General features: G+C 46.5%; 1 protein-coding gene across 7 annotated transcripts in view; it reads right to left on the reverse strand.

Moving 5' to 3' along the window:
• Positions 1 to 16,561, reverse strand: part of TNRC6A (trinucleotide repeat containing adaptor 6A) — a 189,724-nt gene that overhangs the window by 137,496 nt on the left and 35,667 nt on the right. For all 7 annotated transcript variants that reach the window (XM_060172764.1, XM_060172771.1, XM_060172772.1 and 4 more), the window contains exon 2: positions 10,906 to 11,030. In XM_060172764.1, the coding sequence (XP_060028747.1) occupies positions 10,906 to 10,985 (80 nt within the window). In that variant the 5' untranslated portion in view covers positions 10,986 to 11,030. The remainder of the gene's footprint in view (positions 1 to 10,905; positions 11,031 to 16,561) is intronic.

Genomic DNA, 16,561 nt, shown 5'->3' on the forward strand with positions numbered 1-16,561 from the left:
TCCCCCCAGAGATGGAAAGCGAGCCCTGTCTGGTGCAATACCCACCCCGGGAGGAAGGGGGAGCTTAGTGGCTGTCATCTGGCTGGTGACCTTGGTGCTGAAGTTTGAGGCTTTGCAGCTGGCGGGCCGTGGGGCAGGGAGGCAGAAGGGAAGGTGCAGAACTGGCTGCCTGCAGACCTGGGCGCAGAGCCAGACGCTAATTACAATAGCCTGGGGTGAGAATCCGAATCCCCCCTGCAGTGGGCGGCGTCAGCTAAGGAGTTGCGGGGGGTGGGGGGGGCTGAGTGGGGGCTGGGGGAAGCGAGAGCAGAGCAGCCCGGAAGGAAGGTGAGAGGGGTTGACAGGTTGGGAGAAATCACCCTTGGGGTCCACCCTCCCTTCAGACCCAAGCTGTCTGGGGGAAATCGTGGCTGTCACCATGGCAACAGCAGCCGCTGACTCGTGATGCGCGGTGTCTTTATTTGAGAACCCCTGGTCAAGCTTGTGCCAGTATTTTTCCATCTGGATGTCAGTTGGTTCTTCAAGAAAAAGAGAGAGAGGCCAGAGGCTGCAGATGACGTGGATGGAGGTGGAATTGGGGGTTTGAGAGAGACCTCAGACAGTCTATTGGATTTCCAGGAAGCAGAGATTGAAGAGAAACGGTTTTTGTTTTGTATCTTAAAAAAAAAATTTTAAAATGTTGCTTTGCTAGGACATAGTTTAAATATTCAAACTGCTTCAGGTTCCCCTAAAATTATACACGAATTATATACAGCCAGCCAGGAAGGGGTGTCTCTCTGGTGGTGAAGGACAGGAACCTGGGAACCAGAGTGACTTCAGACTCCCAGCAGGGCCAGGGCCCAGCAGAGGGGCTGCGGACAAGTGATTTTCCCCCCTCCCCCATTCTGCCTCCAAGTTCTCTCTCTATAAAATGGAGGAAGAGTCGCTAGTGCAGAAGGTTCCACGAGTACCAGTGGAGCAGATGCCCTAGAGCTAAGCGCCATGCTCAATCCACAGCAGGTCCTCAGTGAAAGGTCCCCATCATCAGCTGCGATTTACCCACCTATCACTATGGCAACGCCTTCTGCAATTACTATGACGACGAGTAAGAGTAAGCCAGTTGTTGCTGTTCTCACTCTTCCTGCAATTACGGCTGTTACTCCCTCTCTTCCTCCTCCTCCTCCTCTTCCTCCCCCCCTTCCCCTCCCCTCCCCCCCTCCTCTCACTATGGGGATAATGCGATTCACCAGGCTTGTGAATCACAGCAAGCAACTCCCTCCTCTCCCACCACTGGTGCTGCACCTCTTTGAGAAGCAGGAGTCCAAGTCACTTCCTGGACAGACCGTGACTTCTCAGCGTGCTGGACAAATTATATATATATATATATATATATATATAGTGTCCCAAGCAGCTCTGGGGTCTCAGGAGAGCCAGAGGGCTTTCACTAGACAACAACATGGCCAGACCCATTGGTTTTGGGTTTTTTTTAAAAAAACCCAATTTGTCAGTCAAGCTTCCCCATTGTTATCCAGAGTGCCAACCCACTGTCATTTGTTTCAAGGTTTCTCCTTAAACTAGATTCCCTTTGCACTGGCTGCCTGAGTGTGACTTTGATGAACATTTCAGAGCACTGCGAACAAGGTCAAACTAGTATCTTTGGCCATGAAAGAAGGTAACTGTAGATACACAGGTGATCAAAGTAGAAAAAGAAGGAGAAAGAGGAGAGGGCTGGAGAGGAGATGAGGGAGAAGAAGAAGAAGGAGAAGGAGAAGGAGAAGGAGAAGGAGAAGGAGAAGGAGAAGAAGAAGGGGAGGAGGAGGAAGAGGGTCGGGTGGTGGCAGCACCTGGTTGAGTGCATATGTTACAATGCGCAAAGACCCAGGTTCGAGCCTCAGCCCCCACCTGCAGGAGTAAAGCTACACGAGTGGTGACACAAAGCTTCAGTATCTCTCTGTTTCTCTCCCTCTCCATCCCCTTCTCCCTTGATTTCTGGCTGTCTATATCAAATGAATAAAGATTAAAAAGAAAAAAATTTAAAAAAAATAAAAAATAAATCTAGTCTGTGGGGAGTCGGACAGTAGTAAAGCAAGTTAAGCACACGTGGTATGAAGTGCACGGACCGGTGTAAGGATCCTGGTTCAAGCTCCCAGCTCCCCACGGGCTCCCTACCTGCAGGGGAGTCGCTTCACAAGAGATAAAGCATGTCTGCAGGTGTCTGTCTTTCTCTCCCCCTCTCTGTCTTCCCCTCCTCTCTCCATTTCTCTCTGTCCTATCTAACAATGATGATATCAATAACAACAACAATAATAACTATGACAACAATAAATAACAAGGGTAACAAAAGGGAAAATAAATAAATAAAAATTTTTTTTAAAATCTAGTCTGTCAAAAAGAAAGGAAGAAAGCAAGGAAATCCCCGACTAGATTACTTTTTTCTTATTTTTATAATTTTAATTTTTAAAAATTATTTATTTATTTATTCATTTATTTATTTATTATAAAGATAGGAGGAGAGAAAGAAACAGCCATCACTCTGGTACCTGTGCTGCCGGGGAATCAAACTTGGCACCTTGTGCTTGAGAGTCCAGTGCCTTAGCCACTGCGCCACCTCCAGACCGCTCTTCTTTTTTTTTAAAAGATGCTTTCTGGGAAGTCAGGTGGTAGCGCAGCGGGTTAAGCGCACATGGTGCAAAGCGCAAGGACCGGTTAGGATCCTGGTTCAAGCCCCCGGCTCCCCACCTGCAAGGGAATTGCTTCACAGGTGGTAAAGCAAGTCTGTAGGTATCTATCTTCCTCTCTATCTCCCCCTTCTGTCTCAATTTCTCTCTGTCTCTGTCCAATAATAAATAAATAAAAAGGATTTTTTAAAAAAAGATGTTTTCTGGTCCATGGGACACCATCATCTTATTATTATTATTATTATTTATTTTATTTTTTGAGAGAGATGCAGAGAGAGAGACAGAAAGACCAGAGCAATGCTCAGCTCTGGCTTATGGAGGTGTGGGGGATTGAACCTGGGACTTTTGGAGCCTCAGGCATGAGAGTCTCTTTGCATAACCATTATGCTATCTACCCCCACCCTAGATTACTTTCTTTTTATTTATTTATTATTATTGGGTAGAGACAGAGAGAAATTAAGAGGGGGGGAGACAGAGATGGAGAGAGAGAGACACCTGTAGCCCTGCTTCACCAATTGTGAAGCTTTCCCCCTGCAGGTGGGGACCGGGGGCTTGAACCCAGGACCTTGTGCACTGTAGTGTGTGCGCTTAACCAGGTGCGCCACCGCTTGGCCCCCCCAGGTTACTTTCTTTTGCAGTTGCAGAAGCAGTGAACGGTTCAGGATCCATGGCCTAGCCTCTACTTATTTATCCAGTACCCCATCTGGCCTTACAGCCCATTTGATTTTTTATCTGTTCATTTTCTTTTTGCATTTTTAAAACAAACTTTCTTAATCTTAGTGTGAACTCAGCCAGTACAAAAACCTGTATACACTTGAGTCAGGGAAGCCTCTCTCTTTCCTTTGATTCCTAACATAGAAAGAAGTCCAGGGTAAGGATCCTGGTTCCAGACCCCACCTGCAGGGGAGTCACCTCACAGGCGGTGAAGCAGGTCTGCAGGTGTCTGTCTTTCTCTCCCCCTCTCTGTCTTCCCCTCCTCTCTCCATTTCTCTCTGTCCTATCTAACAATGATGACATCAATAATAATAATAACTACAACAAAAATGAAAAACAAGGGCAACAAAAGGGAAAAATAAATTTAAAAAAGATTAAAAATAAACAAAATATAAATAAACAAATAAAAAAGAAAGCAGTCAAATGGTCCAGGAGGTGGCGCAGTGTTGTTAAAATTTCGGAGGCTCTGGCCGGGCGGGTCTAGCTTCACGGGCGGGTAACAGAGACGTGGAGACAACGGCTGGGCAGGGAAGCTGTATTTCTTTATTCAGGAACAACGATTCATAAACTAAGACAAACTAATCACCAAACAGAACTCTGCTGTCTCTTTGCGGGGCACAAACACTCTCTCTTACTCTTGAACTCAGGAACTCTCCAACTCAGGAACTCTGGAACTCTCTTACTGGGGAACCCTCTGAAACTCTCACACTCTGGAACTCAGGAACTCAGGCACTCTCGAACTCAGGAACCCTCTCCCTTACTCTCGAACTCCGGAACTCAGGAACTCTCGGACTCAGGAACCCTCTCTCGGGGTTTCTTGGGGCGGGGCTAAGCAGGCCCGCGAAATTAACAGGACTCATCCAATTCTCTTGGCGGGGGAGGGCTAGAACAAACCAATGTAAAGCATACGACAGCGCAGTGGATAAAGCATTGGATTCTCAACCATGAGGTCCTGAGTTCAATCCCCGGCAGCACATGTACCAGAGTGATGTCTGGTTCTTTCTCTCTCTCCTTTCTCATGAATAAATAAATAAATTCTAAAAAAAAAAAAGAAGAAGAAGTCAAGATCATAGTGGGAATGCTTTAGAAAACATAAAGCAGAATCTCGTTTTCTTTTTTTTAATTTTTTTTATTATCTTTATTTATTGGATAGAGACAGCCAGAAATTGAGAGGAGGAGGGGAGACAGAGAGGGAGAGAGACAGAGAGACACCTGCAGCATTGCTTCACCACTCACAAAGCTTTTCCTTTGCAGGTGGGGACTGGGGGCTTGAACCAGGGTCCTTGAACACTGTAACATGTGCACTCAACCAGGTGTGCCACCTCCTGGCCCCCAGAATCTCGTTTTCTTTGCTAAGCCTATCATTTCATTCTCTTTGTGAGCGCTTTACTTTTTACCCAGAGGCAGTAATAAAAGTTATCTTATAAGGGAATGTACCTTCCATGATAAAATCATAGTCTGTCCAAATGCTTTTATGTGTTCTCTTTCCTCTAAATTCTAAATTATTATTCTGCTTCTTTTAAGCTTACATTTCTGGAGTTCAGCTCACTCCACTCTCCCTCTCTTTCCCTTAATACTTCTGATTCACTACCCCCACCTAAATTAGACTTGTCTCTTGGAAACTTGATCTAGTTAAACTTAAAAGGTCTGGGTTTTTTTTTTTTTTTTGCCTCCAGGGTTATTGCTGGAGCTCGGTGCTTGCACCACGAATCTACTGCTCCTGGAGAACATTTTTCCCCTTCTGTTGCCCTTGTTGTTTTATAATTGTTGTGGTTATTATTATTGTTGTGGTTATTATTGTTGTTGTTGTTGCTGTAGTTGGATAGGATAGAGAAAAATCGAGATATAAGGGGAGACATAAAGATAGACACCTGCAGACCTGCTTCACAGCCTGTGAAGTAACTCCCCAGCAGGTGGAGAGCTGGGGCTAGAACCGGGATCCTTAGGCCGGTCCTTGCACTTTGTGTCATGTGTGCTTAACCTGCTGCGCTACCGCCTGACTCCCCACTTAAAAGGTCTTTTTTTGTGATCTGGGAGGTGGCACAGTGTATAAAGTATTGGACTCTCAACGATGACGTCCTGAGTTTGATGCTGGGCAGCACACGTTCCAGAGTCATGGCTGGTTCTTTCTCTCCTCCTTTCTCATGAATAAATAAATAAATTCTTTAAAAAAAAAAGGTCTTGGGAGTCAATTTAATAATATTAAAAATAATAAGTAAAGACTTTTAAAATATATTTTTAAATATTTATTTATTCCCTTTTGTTGCCCTTGTTTTATTGTTGTAGTTATTATTGTTGTTGTTATTGATGTCCTTGTTGTTGGATAGGACAGACAGAAATTGAGAGAGGAGAAGATAGAGAGGGGGAGAGAAAGACAGACACCTGCAGACCTGCTTCACTGCTTGCGAAGCGACCCCCGCCCCTACAGGTAGGGAGCTGGGGGCTTGAACTGGGATCCTGGAGCTTAACACTATGTGTGCTTAACCCAGTGCGCTACTGCCCAGCCACTGCCTGGCCCTCCTGATTTATTATTTTTATTTGCTAGAACAGAGAGACATTGAGGGGGGTTCACAGAGAGGGAGAGAGAAAGAGGAACATCTAAAGCATTGCTTCACCGTTGGTAAAGCTTCCCCCCTCCAGGTAGGGACCAGGGGTTTGAACCTGAGTCTTTGCAAATGGTAACACAGGTGTTCCACCTGGTGTAGCACTTCCCAGTGCCTACAAGGTCTTAAATTACTTATGTGATAGAGCAGATCAGGACACCTTCCCTTCTTATTAACACTTTCTCTGGGAGAACCACTCTCTATAATTGAGAGAGTGAGAGAGAGATGGAGAGAGAGAGAGATGGAGAGAGAGACCTGCAGCACTATTTCAGTGCTTGTGAATGTTATCTCCTGCAGGTGGAGGATTTGGGGCTTGAACCCAGATCCTAGCACATGGTAACATGCGGACTCAGTTGGGTGCGCCACTATCCTACCCAGGGTCTCCATTTTTTTTCCTCTCTCTTTTTTAAATATTTATTTATTTTTCCCTTTTGTTGTTTTTCATTGTTGTTGTAGATATTATTATTGTTATTATTGATGCCATCGTTGTTGGAAAGGACAGAGAGAAATGGAGAGAGGAGGGAAAGACAGAGAGGGGCAGAGAACGACAGACACCTGCAGACCTGCTTCACCACCTGTGAAGAGACTCCCCTGCAAGTGGGGAGCCAGGGGCTCGAACAGGGATCCTTCCGCCGGTCCTTGTGCTTTGCGCCACGTGAGCTTAACCCGCTGCGCTACCGCCCTGGGTCTCCATTTTTTAATGGGGATGGTTAAGTCTTTTTATTCTGTTACATTAGGTCATTATCATTGCCAGCATGTTTTACCGGCAAAGCGAACACTCTCTTGTTTATTTTTCTTCTTTGATTTGCAGCATGAATCATGTTGTCTTCGTCGCTCCTATTATCCTACTTTTTATAGATTTGTTCATTTTGGTTTTATTCACAGACACACGTTCTCTGCCTAGATGGTTCAGAGCTTCCAGAATCTTGTTTTAGTCAAAGACCATGATGTTAGGCAAATGGAATGCAATTTCAATTCAGGAAATGGCTCAAAGCAAGTGGGCCCAGGAAGCTCCAATTTCAGCCACCTTTCCAGAAAGTTCAAGGAGAGTCTCCGGCCTCACTGCTTATTTAACTGTCTTTCTTAACTAATCTATTTGCTCAATCAATGTCAGGTAGAGAGAAAAAGTGAGTAAACTTGGGATAAGAATTCAATCCGTGTCCTGTGGGTTGGGAAGTAAATTTTATCTATGGGGAAGCAGAAAACAGAATGCTGGGTGGGGCCTCTACAAATCTGAGTCTGAGTTTCTGTTCACAGAAAGCCATTGACCACAAGGACCTGTGTTCAAGCCTTTGGTCCTCATGCAAGGAGAAAATCTTTCGTTTTTTAAAAAACATTTAATTAGGGAGTCGGGTGGTAGCGCAGTGGGTTAAGCGCACGTGGTGCAAAGCGCAAAGACTGGCCTAAGGGTCCCGGTTCGAGCCCCCCCGCTCCCCACCTGCAGGGGAGTCCCTTCACAGGCAGTGCAGCAGGTCTGCAGGTGTCTCTCTTTCTCTCTTTCTCTCTCTCTCTTCCATCTTGATTTCTCTCAATGGGAAAAGGAGGTGGTACGGTGGAGGTGGGGGGTGGACCCAGTCACCTCATTTCCTTGAAGACCTGGTTGCCTGGTCCTCATCAATGAGACAGATTCGGTTCTTACAGAACACTGCTCAGCCGTGGTAGTCGGTGGTGCCAGAGATTGAACCAGGGGCCCTTTGCACACAAGTCCTGAGTTCTGTGTTTCACTCAGAGAGACTCAAGGGTTCAAGAGTTCAGGGCCTCTGCCATTAGTTCAGGTTTGACTGAAGGTCCAGCTTACAGCTAGGCTCCAGTGACCAAGTCCTTCTGTCCTAGCCTGGCTCTGAGGCATGTCCTGCTGGGTCAGAGTCCCTGTACTGAGCTCACTCTCCTCCCAGAAGTCAGAAATGATTCCTTGCATCTCAGTTCAGTGGCCACACCCCTGCTTCCTGCCCAGATGGTCGCTCACCCCTGCTTGACTAATCTGGATCAAGGATGCTGACTTCTCCCCTCTTTTCACCCCCTCAACCCCCAGTAAAACAATCTGCGACAGCATGACCTGGTCTCTCAGAGTCTGCCGACCCACTTCAAGTGACAACCTCTCAGACACTGCAAGTCCCAAGGCTTCACCTGTATGGCCCAGAGCCCTCCCTCCACCCCCCACCCCCCCCCACCCCCCTGGCTCTGTTTACCAATCCCTTCACTCTCCCTCCTCCATTTCTGGGTCCCGTGAGCCACAGACCCAGGCAAACCCTCAGGCAACATCATTTCATTCTTTTTCTTCTTCCTGCCTAGAAGCAGCTCTCTCTTTCTTTGAAGCACCAAGCAAAGATTCTTCTAGCAAATCTACTTCATTTAGGCTTTGGCTTTAATTAATAGCATTTTAATTTAGCCAGGCTCCCTCCCTCTCTCTCTTTCCCATTTCTCTCCTGTTGCTTTTTTTTTTTTTTTTTTTGCCTCAGGGTTATTGCTGGGGCTCGGTGCCTGCACTGCAAATCCACTACTCCTGGAGGCTATTTTTTTCCCTTTTGTTGCCCTTGTTGCTTATAGTTGCTGCTGTTATTATTGCTGTCGTTGTTGTTGGATAGGACAGAGAGAAATGGAGAGAGGAGGGGAAGACAGAGAGGGGGAGAGAAAGACAGACACCTGTAGACCTGCTTCACTGCCTGTGAAGTGACTCCTCTGCAGGTGGGGAGCCAGGGGCTCAAACTGGGATCCTTATGCTGGTATTTGCGCTTTGCGCCACCTGCGCTTAACCCGCTGCATACTGCCTAGCCCCCCTCCTGTTGTTTTTCTCAAAGGAAGGGCTAGCTTCTTCTGACCACCTCTCCTGGTGGAGTCCCTGCACAAAGATGATGACAGCTGTTGGTTTCGTTTCACTGGACGTACCCCAAGTGCCCAGAATCGTGCCCGGCTCATAGCAGGTGCTCAAGATGTCAATGCTGCTTTATACGGGAAAGGTCTCTGAGCCCAACTCCTTAGAGAGTTCGATGCATATTTCACAGCCATCAGCAGCTATCAACTCACTCTCTTCTGCATAGTTTTTGCTTGATCGAGGCTTGCTTAAGGACACTGCTTTGGGAGGGAGTGGGAATGTGTATTAGAATCTGTGTGAAATGTCACAGCAACTCTGAGGGAAAATGACCTTCTGAATTATAATTTTATATTCAGTCTGTGTTCACCCAGTGTGGCAGTAGATTAAACATATATCCAGAGATAAAAAAAAAAAAAAAAAAAAAAGGACACTGCTTGGTCTAAACCACAAGTCAGAGCAGGGAAAGGAAAGTCTCTTTTCTTCCCCACTAGGACGGATTTCATTTTTTTAAAAGAATTTATTTATTTATTTATTTATTTATTCATGAGAAAGATAGGAGTGAGAGAAAGAACCAGACATCACTCTGGTACATGTGCTGCCGGGGATCGAACTCAGGACCTCATGATTGAGAATCCAATGCTTTATCCACTGCGCCACCTCCCGGACCACACTCATTTCTTTTCTTTTTTTAATATTTATTTATTTTCCCTTTTATTGACCTTGGTTGTTTTATTGTTGTAGTTACTGATGTCATTGTTGTTGGATAAGACAGAGAGAAATGGAGAGAAGAGGGGAAGACTGAAAGGGGGAGAAAAAGACAGACACCTGCAGACCTGCTTCACCACTCATGAAGTGACTCCCCTGTAGATGGGGAGTCGGGGACTCGAACCAGGATCCTTATGCCGGTCCATGCACTTTGCACCATGTGTGCTTAACCTGCTGTGTCACTGCCTGGCACCCATATCTTTTTTTTTAAAGATTTTACTTATTTATTAATGAGAAAGATAGGAGAGAGAGAAAGAACCAGACATCACTCTGGTACATGTGCTGCCGGGGATCGAACTCAGGACCTCATGCTTGAGAGTCCAATGCTTTATTCACTGTACCACCTCCCAGACTACCCATTTCTTTTTTTTTAATTGATTAATAAATTTTCTTTTTTTAAATTTTATTTATTTATTATTGGGTAGGGACAGAGAGACATTGAAAGGGGAAGGGGAGATAGAGAGGGATGTAGAGAAACTGAGAGACACTTGCAGCCCTGCTTCACTACTTATGAAGCTTTCCCCCTGCAGGTGGGGGCCAGGGGCTTGAACCCGGGTCCTTGTGCACTGTAGTGTGTGCACTTAACGAGGCGCCCCACTGCCTGGCCCCCATCAATTTTCTTTTAAAAATTAAATGATTAACTGGATAGAGACAGAGAGAAACTGAAGTGAAAGAGGTAGATAGGGAGACAGAGGGCAGGGGTAAATAGCATAACGGTTATGCAGAAAGAAAGAGAGAGAGAGAGAGAGAGAGACCTGCAGCACTGCTTACTGCTTGTGAAGCTTCCTTCTTGCAGGTTGGGGCCAGGGGCTTGGATGTGGGTACTTGTGCATGGTAATATGCTCAAGCAGCTATGTTCCCATCTGTGCCCCCTTCCCATATCTATTCTTCCTCACTTGCTTTTCCCCGAAACCTCCCCCTTCGTCATTTATCCCAGCAAGTGACCACTGATCTCCCCCCATGTCGTGAACGTTACGAATGGCACTAGAGAGATAGCGTGACGTCGGAAGGTGACTCAGCACCAGGCTGCTTGAGGGCAGACACGTTCCTAGATAGCTAGAGACAGGGCCACCCACAGAAGGTGACAGCATACACCACAGGAACATGGGATTTTGGCTTCTGTCTTGGATACCCAAGGGCTCCATTCCAAACCTCCCCCTGCCTCAAGTATCCAGTTTTGACTTCACCCCTGAGCCAGTGACAGAACTGTTAGCTGACATTCTCTCTGGTTCTCTTGTCAGAAGCTAAGGCAGCTTGGCACTGCAGGGACAGACCCACAGACACTCCCCCACACACACACATACACACACCCAACCCACACCACCACCACCACTGCCATCATGATCGACATTACCTGTTCCATTCCTCGGGCAGTGGGATGTCTTGAGCGCCAGGACACCTGGCTTCAAGGCCTGGATCTGCCACGAGTTGCATGACTTTAAGCAAATCACATCACTCTCTGGGCCTCAGTTTCCACACCTGAGAGAGGAAGGGGTGGCAGCAGGTTAGTGATTGTGTCTAATCAAAGCAGAGAATCCCTTGATTCTCTGGAAAGCAGTCTATTTCCAACACTTGGATGGTGGCGGGGGCTGAGATAAGACTGTCCTAGCAGCTGTCAGCCTCTATTCAGGAGGCAAGTGGTTGTGAAGGGTGACTCAGGACATCTGTTCGGAAGGCCACATGGAACTCTGCGGAGTCACCGTGGGCATGAAAGCAGCAGAGTCAGCTCTGGCTTCTGGTGGTACTGGGGTCTGAACCTGGGACATAGGAACCTCAAGCATGAGAATCTCTTTGCATAACCATAATGCTATCTCCCCAACCTCCAATGAACATTTTCCCCCCTTCTCCTCTCTCTATAAAAAGATATGAAGAGAGGGGCAGGCTACAGTAGCGCAGCGGGTTAAGCGCACATGGCGCAAAGCACAAGGATCGGCTTAAGGATCTTAGTTTAAGCCCCAGCTCTCCACCTGCAGGGGATTCGCTTCACAAGCGGTGAAGCAGTTCTGCAGGTGTCTGTCTTTCTCTCCTCCTCTCTGTCTTCCCCTCCTCTCTCCATTTCTCTCTGTCCTATCTAACAACAATATCAAAACAACAACAACAATGAAAAACAAGGGCACCAAAAGGGAAAATAAAAAAAAAACAACACTAAAAATAATTTGCACAGCGGGTTAAGTGCAGGTGGCACAAAGTGCAAGGACTGGCGTAAGGATCCCAGTTTCAGCCCCCGCCTCCCCACCTGCCAGGGAGTCACTTCACAAGTGGTGACATCAATAACAACAACAATAAAACAAGGGCAACAAAAGGGAATAAATAAATAAATATTTAAAAAAATATTTTAAAAAATAATATCGGAGGCAGGCAGTAGCGCAGCAGGTTAAGTGCACTGGCGTCAAGTGCAAGGGCCGGCGTAAGGATCCTGGTTCGAGCCCCTGGCTCCCCACCTGCAGGGAAGTCACTTCACAGGCGGTGAAGCAGGCCTACAGGTGTTTTATCTTTCTCTCCCCCCTCTGTCCATTTCTCTCTGTCCTATCCAACAATGACAACAACAATAACTACAACAATAAAAAAAAAACAAGGGCAACAAAAGGGAAAATAAATAAATAAATATAAAAAAAGGAAAAAATTGTGGAGGTCGGGCTATAGCGCAGCAGATTAAGCACACATGGCGCGAAACTCTAGGACTGGCATAAGGATCTCAGTTCGAGCCCCCGGCTCCCCAAGCGGTGAAGCAGGTCTGCAGGTGCCTATCTTTCTCTCCCCCTCTCTGTCTTCCCCTCCTTTCTCCATTTCTTTCTGTCCTATCTGGCAACAACAACATCAGTAACAACAATAATAATAACCACAACAATGATTAAAAACAACAAGGGCAACCAAAAAAGAAAATAAATAATAATAATGATAATTTGTACACAAAATTCCAACGTGCAAGCCAAGAAGAGCGTTAAGTCATGGTTGACTTGGGATAACAACAACAACAACAATAATAATGTGCACCAGCACTAGGCACAAGCCTGCCACTTCTTGTGTGACCTCATCCTTAAAGCGTCTCATGGGACAGTGACACTAGATAGTTGTCACCAGCAACTCCCGTTCACTGAGTCCCAGCCAGCGTGACTGCTGAGTTCCATGTGGCCTTCCAGATGTCATGAGTCACCCTTCACAACTGCTCGGCTCCTGAAGAGAAGCTGACAGCTGCTGAAGCAGCTCTGGCTCGGGGCTCTGCTGGCATCAAAGCGCTGGAAATAGCCTGGCTTCGCCCAGCCCTGCGCTGCTTTCCATACTCCTGCCCGCAAGGACTTCCCTGCTCAGCTCCTGCGAAGGCCTTTTCCTTCTCACCCCTCTCACACTCCCCAGCAGAGCCAAGGTCTTGTGCCTGCATGGCTCCGTCCCTCGGGATCAGCTTGTTGACTTGGATATCGAGGCAGAGACAGAGAGACATCGAGAGAAGGAGAGAAATCTTTGTACAAGAGATTCTCCCAATAGGGTGGCACTCTCCAGGTGGGATGGGTGGGTCTCAAACCTGGGTGGTAAACGTGGTGATGTACCTGCCCTGCCAGGTGAGCAGTCTTGGACTGCACCCCCCGCCCCCGTACTTCTCCTCAACATTCGAAGTCATTTTTTAGCTGTCAACTTGTTCTTGTTCTTTTTCTTTTTAAACAAATATTTATTTTCCCTTTTTGTTACCCTTGTTTTTTATTGTTGTTGTAGTTATTGTTGTTATTGATCGTCGTTGTTGGATAGGACAGAGAGAAATGGAGAGAGGAGGGGAAGACAAGAGAGGGGGTTAGAAAGAGAAACACCTGGGAGTCAGGCCGTAGCCCAGCAGATTAAGCACACGTGATGCAAAGCCAAGGACCCGTGTAAGGATCCTGGTTGGAGCCCCCGGCTCCCCACCTGCAGGAGAGTCACTTCACAGGCGGTGAAGCAGGTCTGCAGGTGTCTGTCTTTCTCTCCCCCTCTCTGTCTTCCCCTCCTCTCTCCATTTCTCTCTGTCCTATCCAACAACGACGACATCGATAACAACAACAATAATAACTACAAAGGCAACAAAAGGGAATAAATAAATACTAAAAAATTAAAAAGGGCGGAGGGTAGATAGCATAATGGTTATGCAAAAAGTCTCTCATGTCTGAGGCTCCAAAGCTCCAGGTTCAATGCCCTGTACCATCATAAACCAGAGCTGAACAGTGCTCTGGTATTAAAAAAAAGAGAGAGAGAGAGAGACCTGCAGACCTACTTCACCGCCTGTGAAGCGACTTCCCTACAGGTGGAGGCCAGGGGGCTCAAACTGAGATCCTTATGCCAGTCCTTGCCCTTCGAGCTGTGTGTGCTTAAGCTGCTATGTTACCGCCTGGCCCCCCCAGAGAGCTACTCTTTTTTTTTTTTTTTAAGGATTTTTTTTCCCTTTTGTTGCCCTTGTTTTTGTTGTTCTTATTATCTTTGTCATTGATGTCGTCGTTGTTGGATAGGACAGAGAGAAATGGAGAGAGGAGGGGAAGACAGAGAGGGGGAGAGAAAGACAGACACCTGCAGACCTGCTTCACCGCCTGTGAAGCGACTCCCCTGCAGGTGGGGAGCCGGGGGCTTGAACCGGGATCCTTACGCCGGTCCTTGAGCTTTGCGCCACGTGTGTTTAACCCGCTGCGCTACCGCCCGACTCCCCAGAGAGTTACTCTTAAGCTGAGTTTAGTAAAACACTTAATATGTGTGCGTTTTCTTTTAACATCCCAGTGCCATCTAAAAGCAACCTCGTGTTTGCACCCTGTGTGTGTCTTGTGTCGTCAATACCGGAAACCATGGTGCCCGGAACACCGGGGTTCCCGCCACTTAAACTGCTGTACTACCGCCCCACCCCTGCAGGGGGCGGGCCCAGGCCACAGTTTTTAGGGTACCTTCTGAAGGAAAGGGGAGTCCGCAGATGAATGAAGTGAGAGACACCGTCAGCTGCTTCAAGTGCAGGAGAGAGGCACCTCTGCCCTATGTCTGCCCAGTTTTATTATTTAAACACTTTTCACCTGGATACGGTTGACATCATGCAAGGCTATTTTTTATTAACATCAAAAAAACAACTCCAGACATTATTATCATTATCATTAGAGGCATGTTCTCCTTGAAAGTTCCCTTGGTCTGAGACAGCCCGGCCTCCTCCTAGGTTTTGACCATCTGTGTGGCCTTGGTGTGGCTGAAATGACTTCAAACATTACTCTCTTCGTTTTGGCTGTCTGTGCTAGGTTCGTTTTGGCTGTCTGTGCTAGGTTATCTTTTCCGGAGCTCAATCTAATAGTTTTTCTTCTGAACTCATTCTTGGATGAGTCTAACCAAGTAACACTTTTCTAATACCTAGTAAACTGTCTACCTAACAAAATCTTCTGCCGTAAAGTAAGTGCACACAATGGGGCTCTCAGCAGGCTAACCTTTGTATATATGACAGACAGTTCACTAGCTTTTACCTATATGAAAGTTCACTAACTTCTACCCATGAACTCTTACACTAGCCATTCAACTACACAGCTTCTCTCTATATATCATAGATACCTGTAAGGGAAGCAGGGGGGGGGAATCTGTAGGTGAGGGTAAACAACAGGGTCTCTTTATAATTAGGTGGAAACTACAGTCTGCTACTTACACGATAAGCCACCCACAGTACTGGCTTTTGGTCTGAGTCCAGCTAACAGAAAAGCCGTAGTGGTGACAAATAGCTTTTTCCCTAAAAGCCTCTGCGTGTAGCGGTTTCTGCTCCTAGGCCATTTTTAGTGTTGTTACACTCACTGCCATAATTGCTGTCATTATGCACTTCCCCTGGGGGGAGGTCTCTTTTTAAAATTGTCCTCATTCGTGTATTTTCAATATAGCCAATGAGTCCTCAAATTATCAATGTAATTGGAAACAAAAGAATTAATAGCTTCAGTTTGGTGTAGGATTTTCGCTTTGCAGTCGGTCCTGGCCTGTTCTGGACTCTGTCAGTCAGCCAGCTTCACTTCGCCTCCGCCAGACCCCCAACTTGTTCTTTTTCTTTCCATCCCCTTCTTTCTCTCTCTCTCTTTCTTCCCTCCTTCCTTTCCTTCCTTTCTTTTTTTTAAAAAAAATATTTTATGTATTTATTCATGAGGAAGATAGGAGAAGAGAAAGAACCAGATATCACTCTGGTACATGTGCTGCCGGGGATTGAACCCAGGACCTCATGTTTGAGAGTCCAGTGTTTTTATCCACTACCCTACCTCCTGAACCTCCTTCCTTTCTTTGATAGGACAGAGAGAAAATGAGAGGGAAGGGAGTTGGGTGGTAGTGCAGCGGGTTAAGCGCAGATGGCTCAAAGTGCAAGGACCGACCGGCTCAAGGATCCCGGTTCAGCCCCCGGCTCCCCACCTGCAGGGGAGTCGCTTCACAAGTGGTGAAGCAGGTCTGCAGGTGTCTGTCTTTCTCTCCCCCTCACTGTCTTCCCCTCCTCTCTCCGTTTCTCTCTGTCCCATCTAACAATGACATAAATAACAGCAATAATAACTACAACAACAATAAATAAACAACAAGAACAACAAAAAGGAAAATAAATAAATATAAAAAAATTTTTTTTAAATGAGAGAGGAAGAGGAAAGAGAGAAGGAGTGAGACCTGCAACACTGCCTCACTGATAGTGAATATTTTCCTCCTGCAGGTGGGGACCGAGGACTTGAGCCTGGGTCAATGCACATTCTAACTTGTATGCTCAACCAGGCACACCGTTACCCAGTCCCTCGCCATTCCTTTTTGTTGTTGTTTATTTCTTTATTTTATTGATGTATTTTTAACTTATTTACCTTACCAGAGCACTGCTCAGCTCTGGCATATGGTGGTGCGGGGGACTGAATCTGGGACCTTTGGTGCCTCAGCCTTGAAAGGCTCTTAGCTTAACCATTGTGCTGTCTCTCCAGCCCACCATTCCTTTTTTTAAAAATTATATTTATTTATTTATCAGATAGAGACAACCAGAAATCAAGAGGGAAGGGGGTGATAGAGATGGAGAGAGACAGAGA

Source organism: Erinaceus europaeus, chromosome 15, assembly GCF_950295315.1.
Source record: "Erinaceus europaeus chromosome 15, mEriEur2.1, whole genome shotgun sequence".
NCBI classification, from domain to species: Eukaryota; Metazoa; Chordata; class Mammalia; order Eulipotyphla; family Erinaceidae; genus Erinaceus; species Erinaceus europaeus.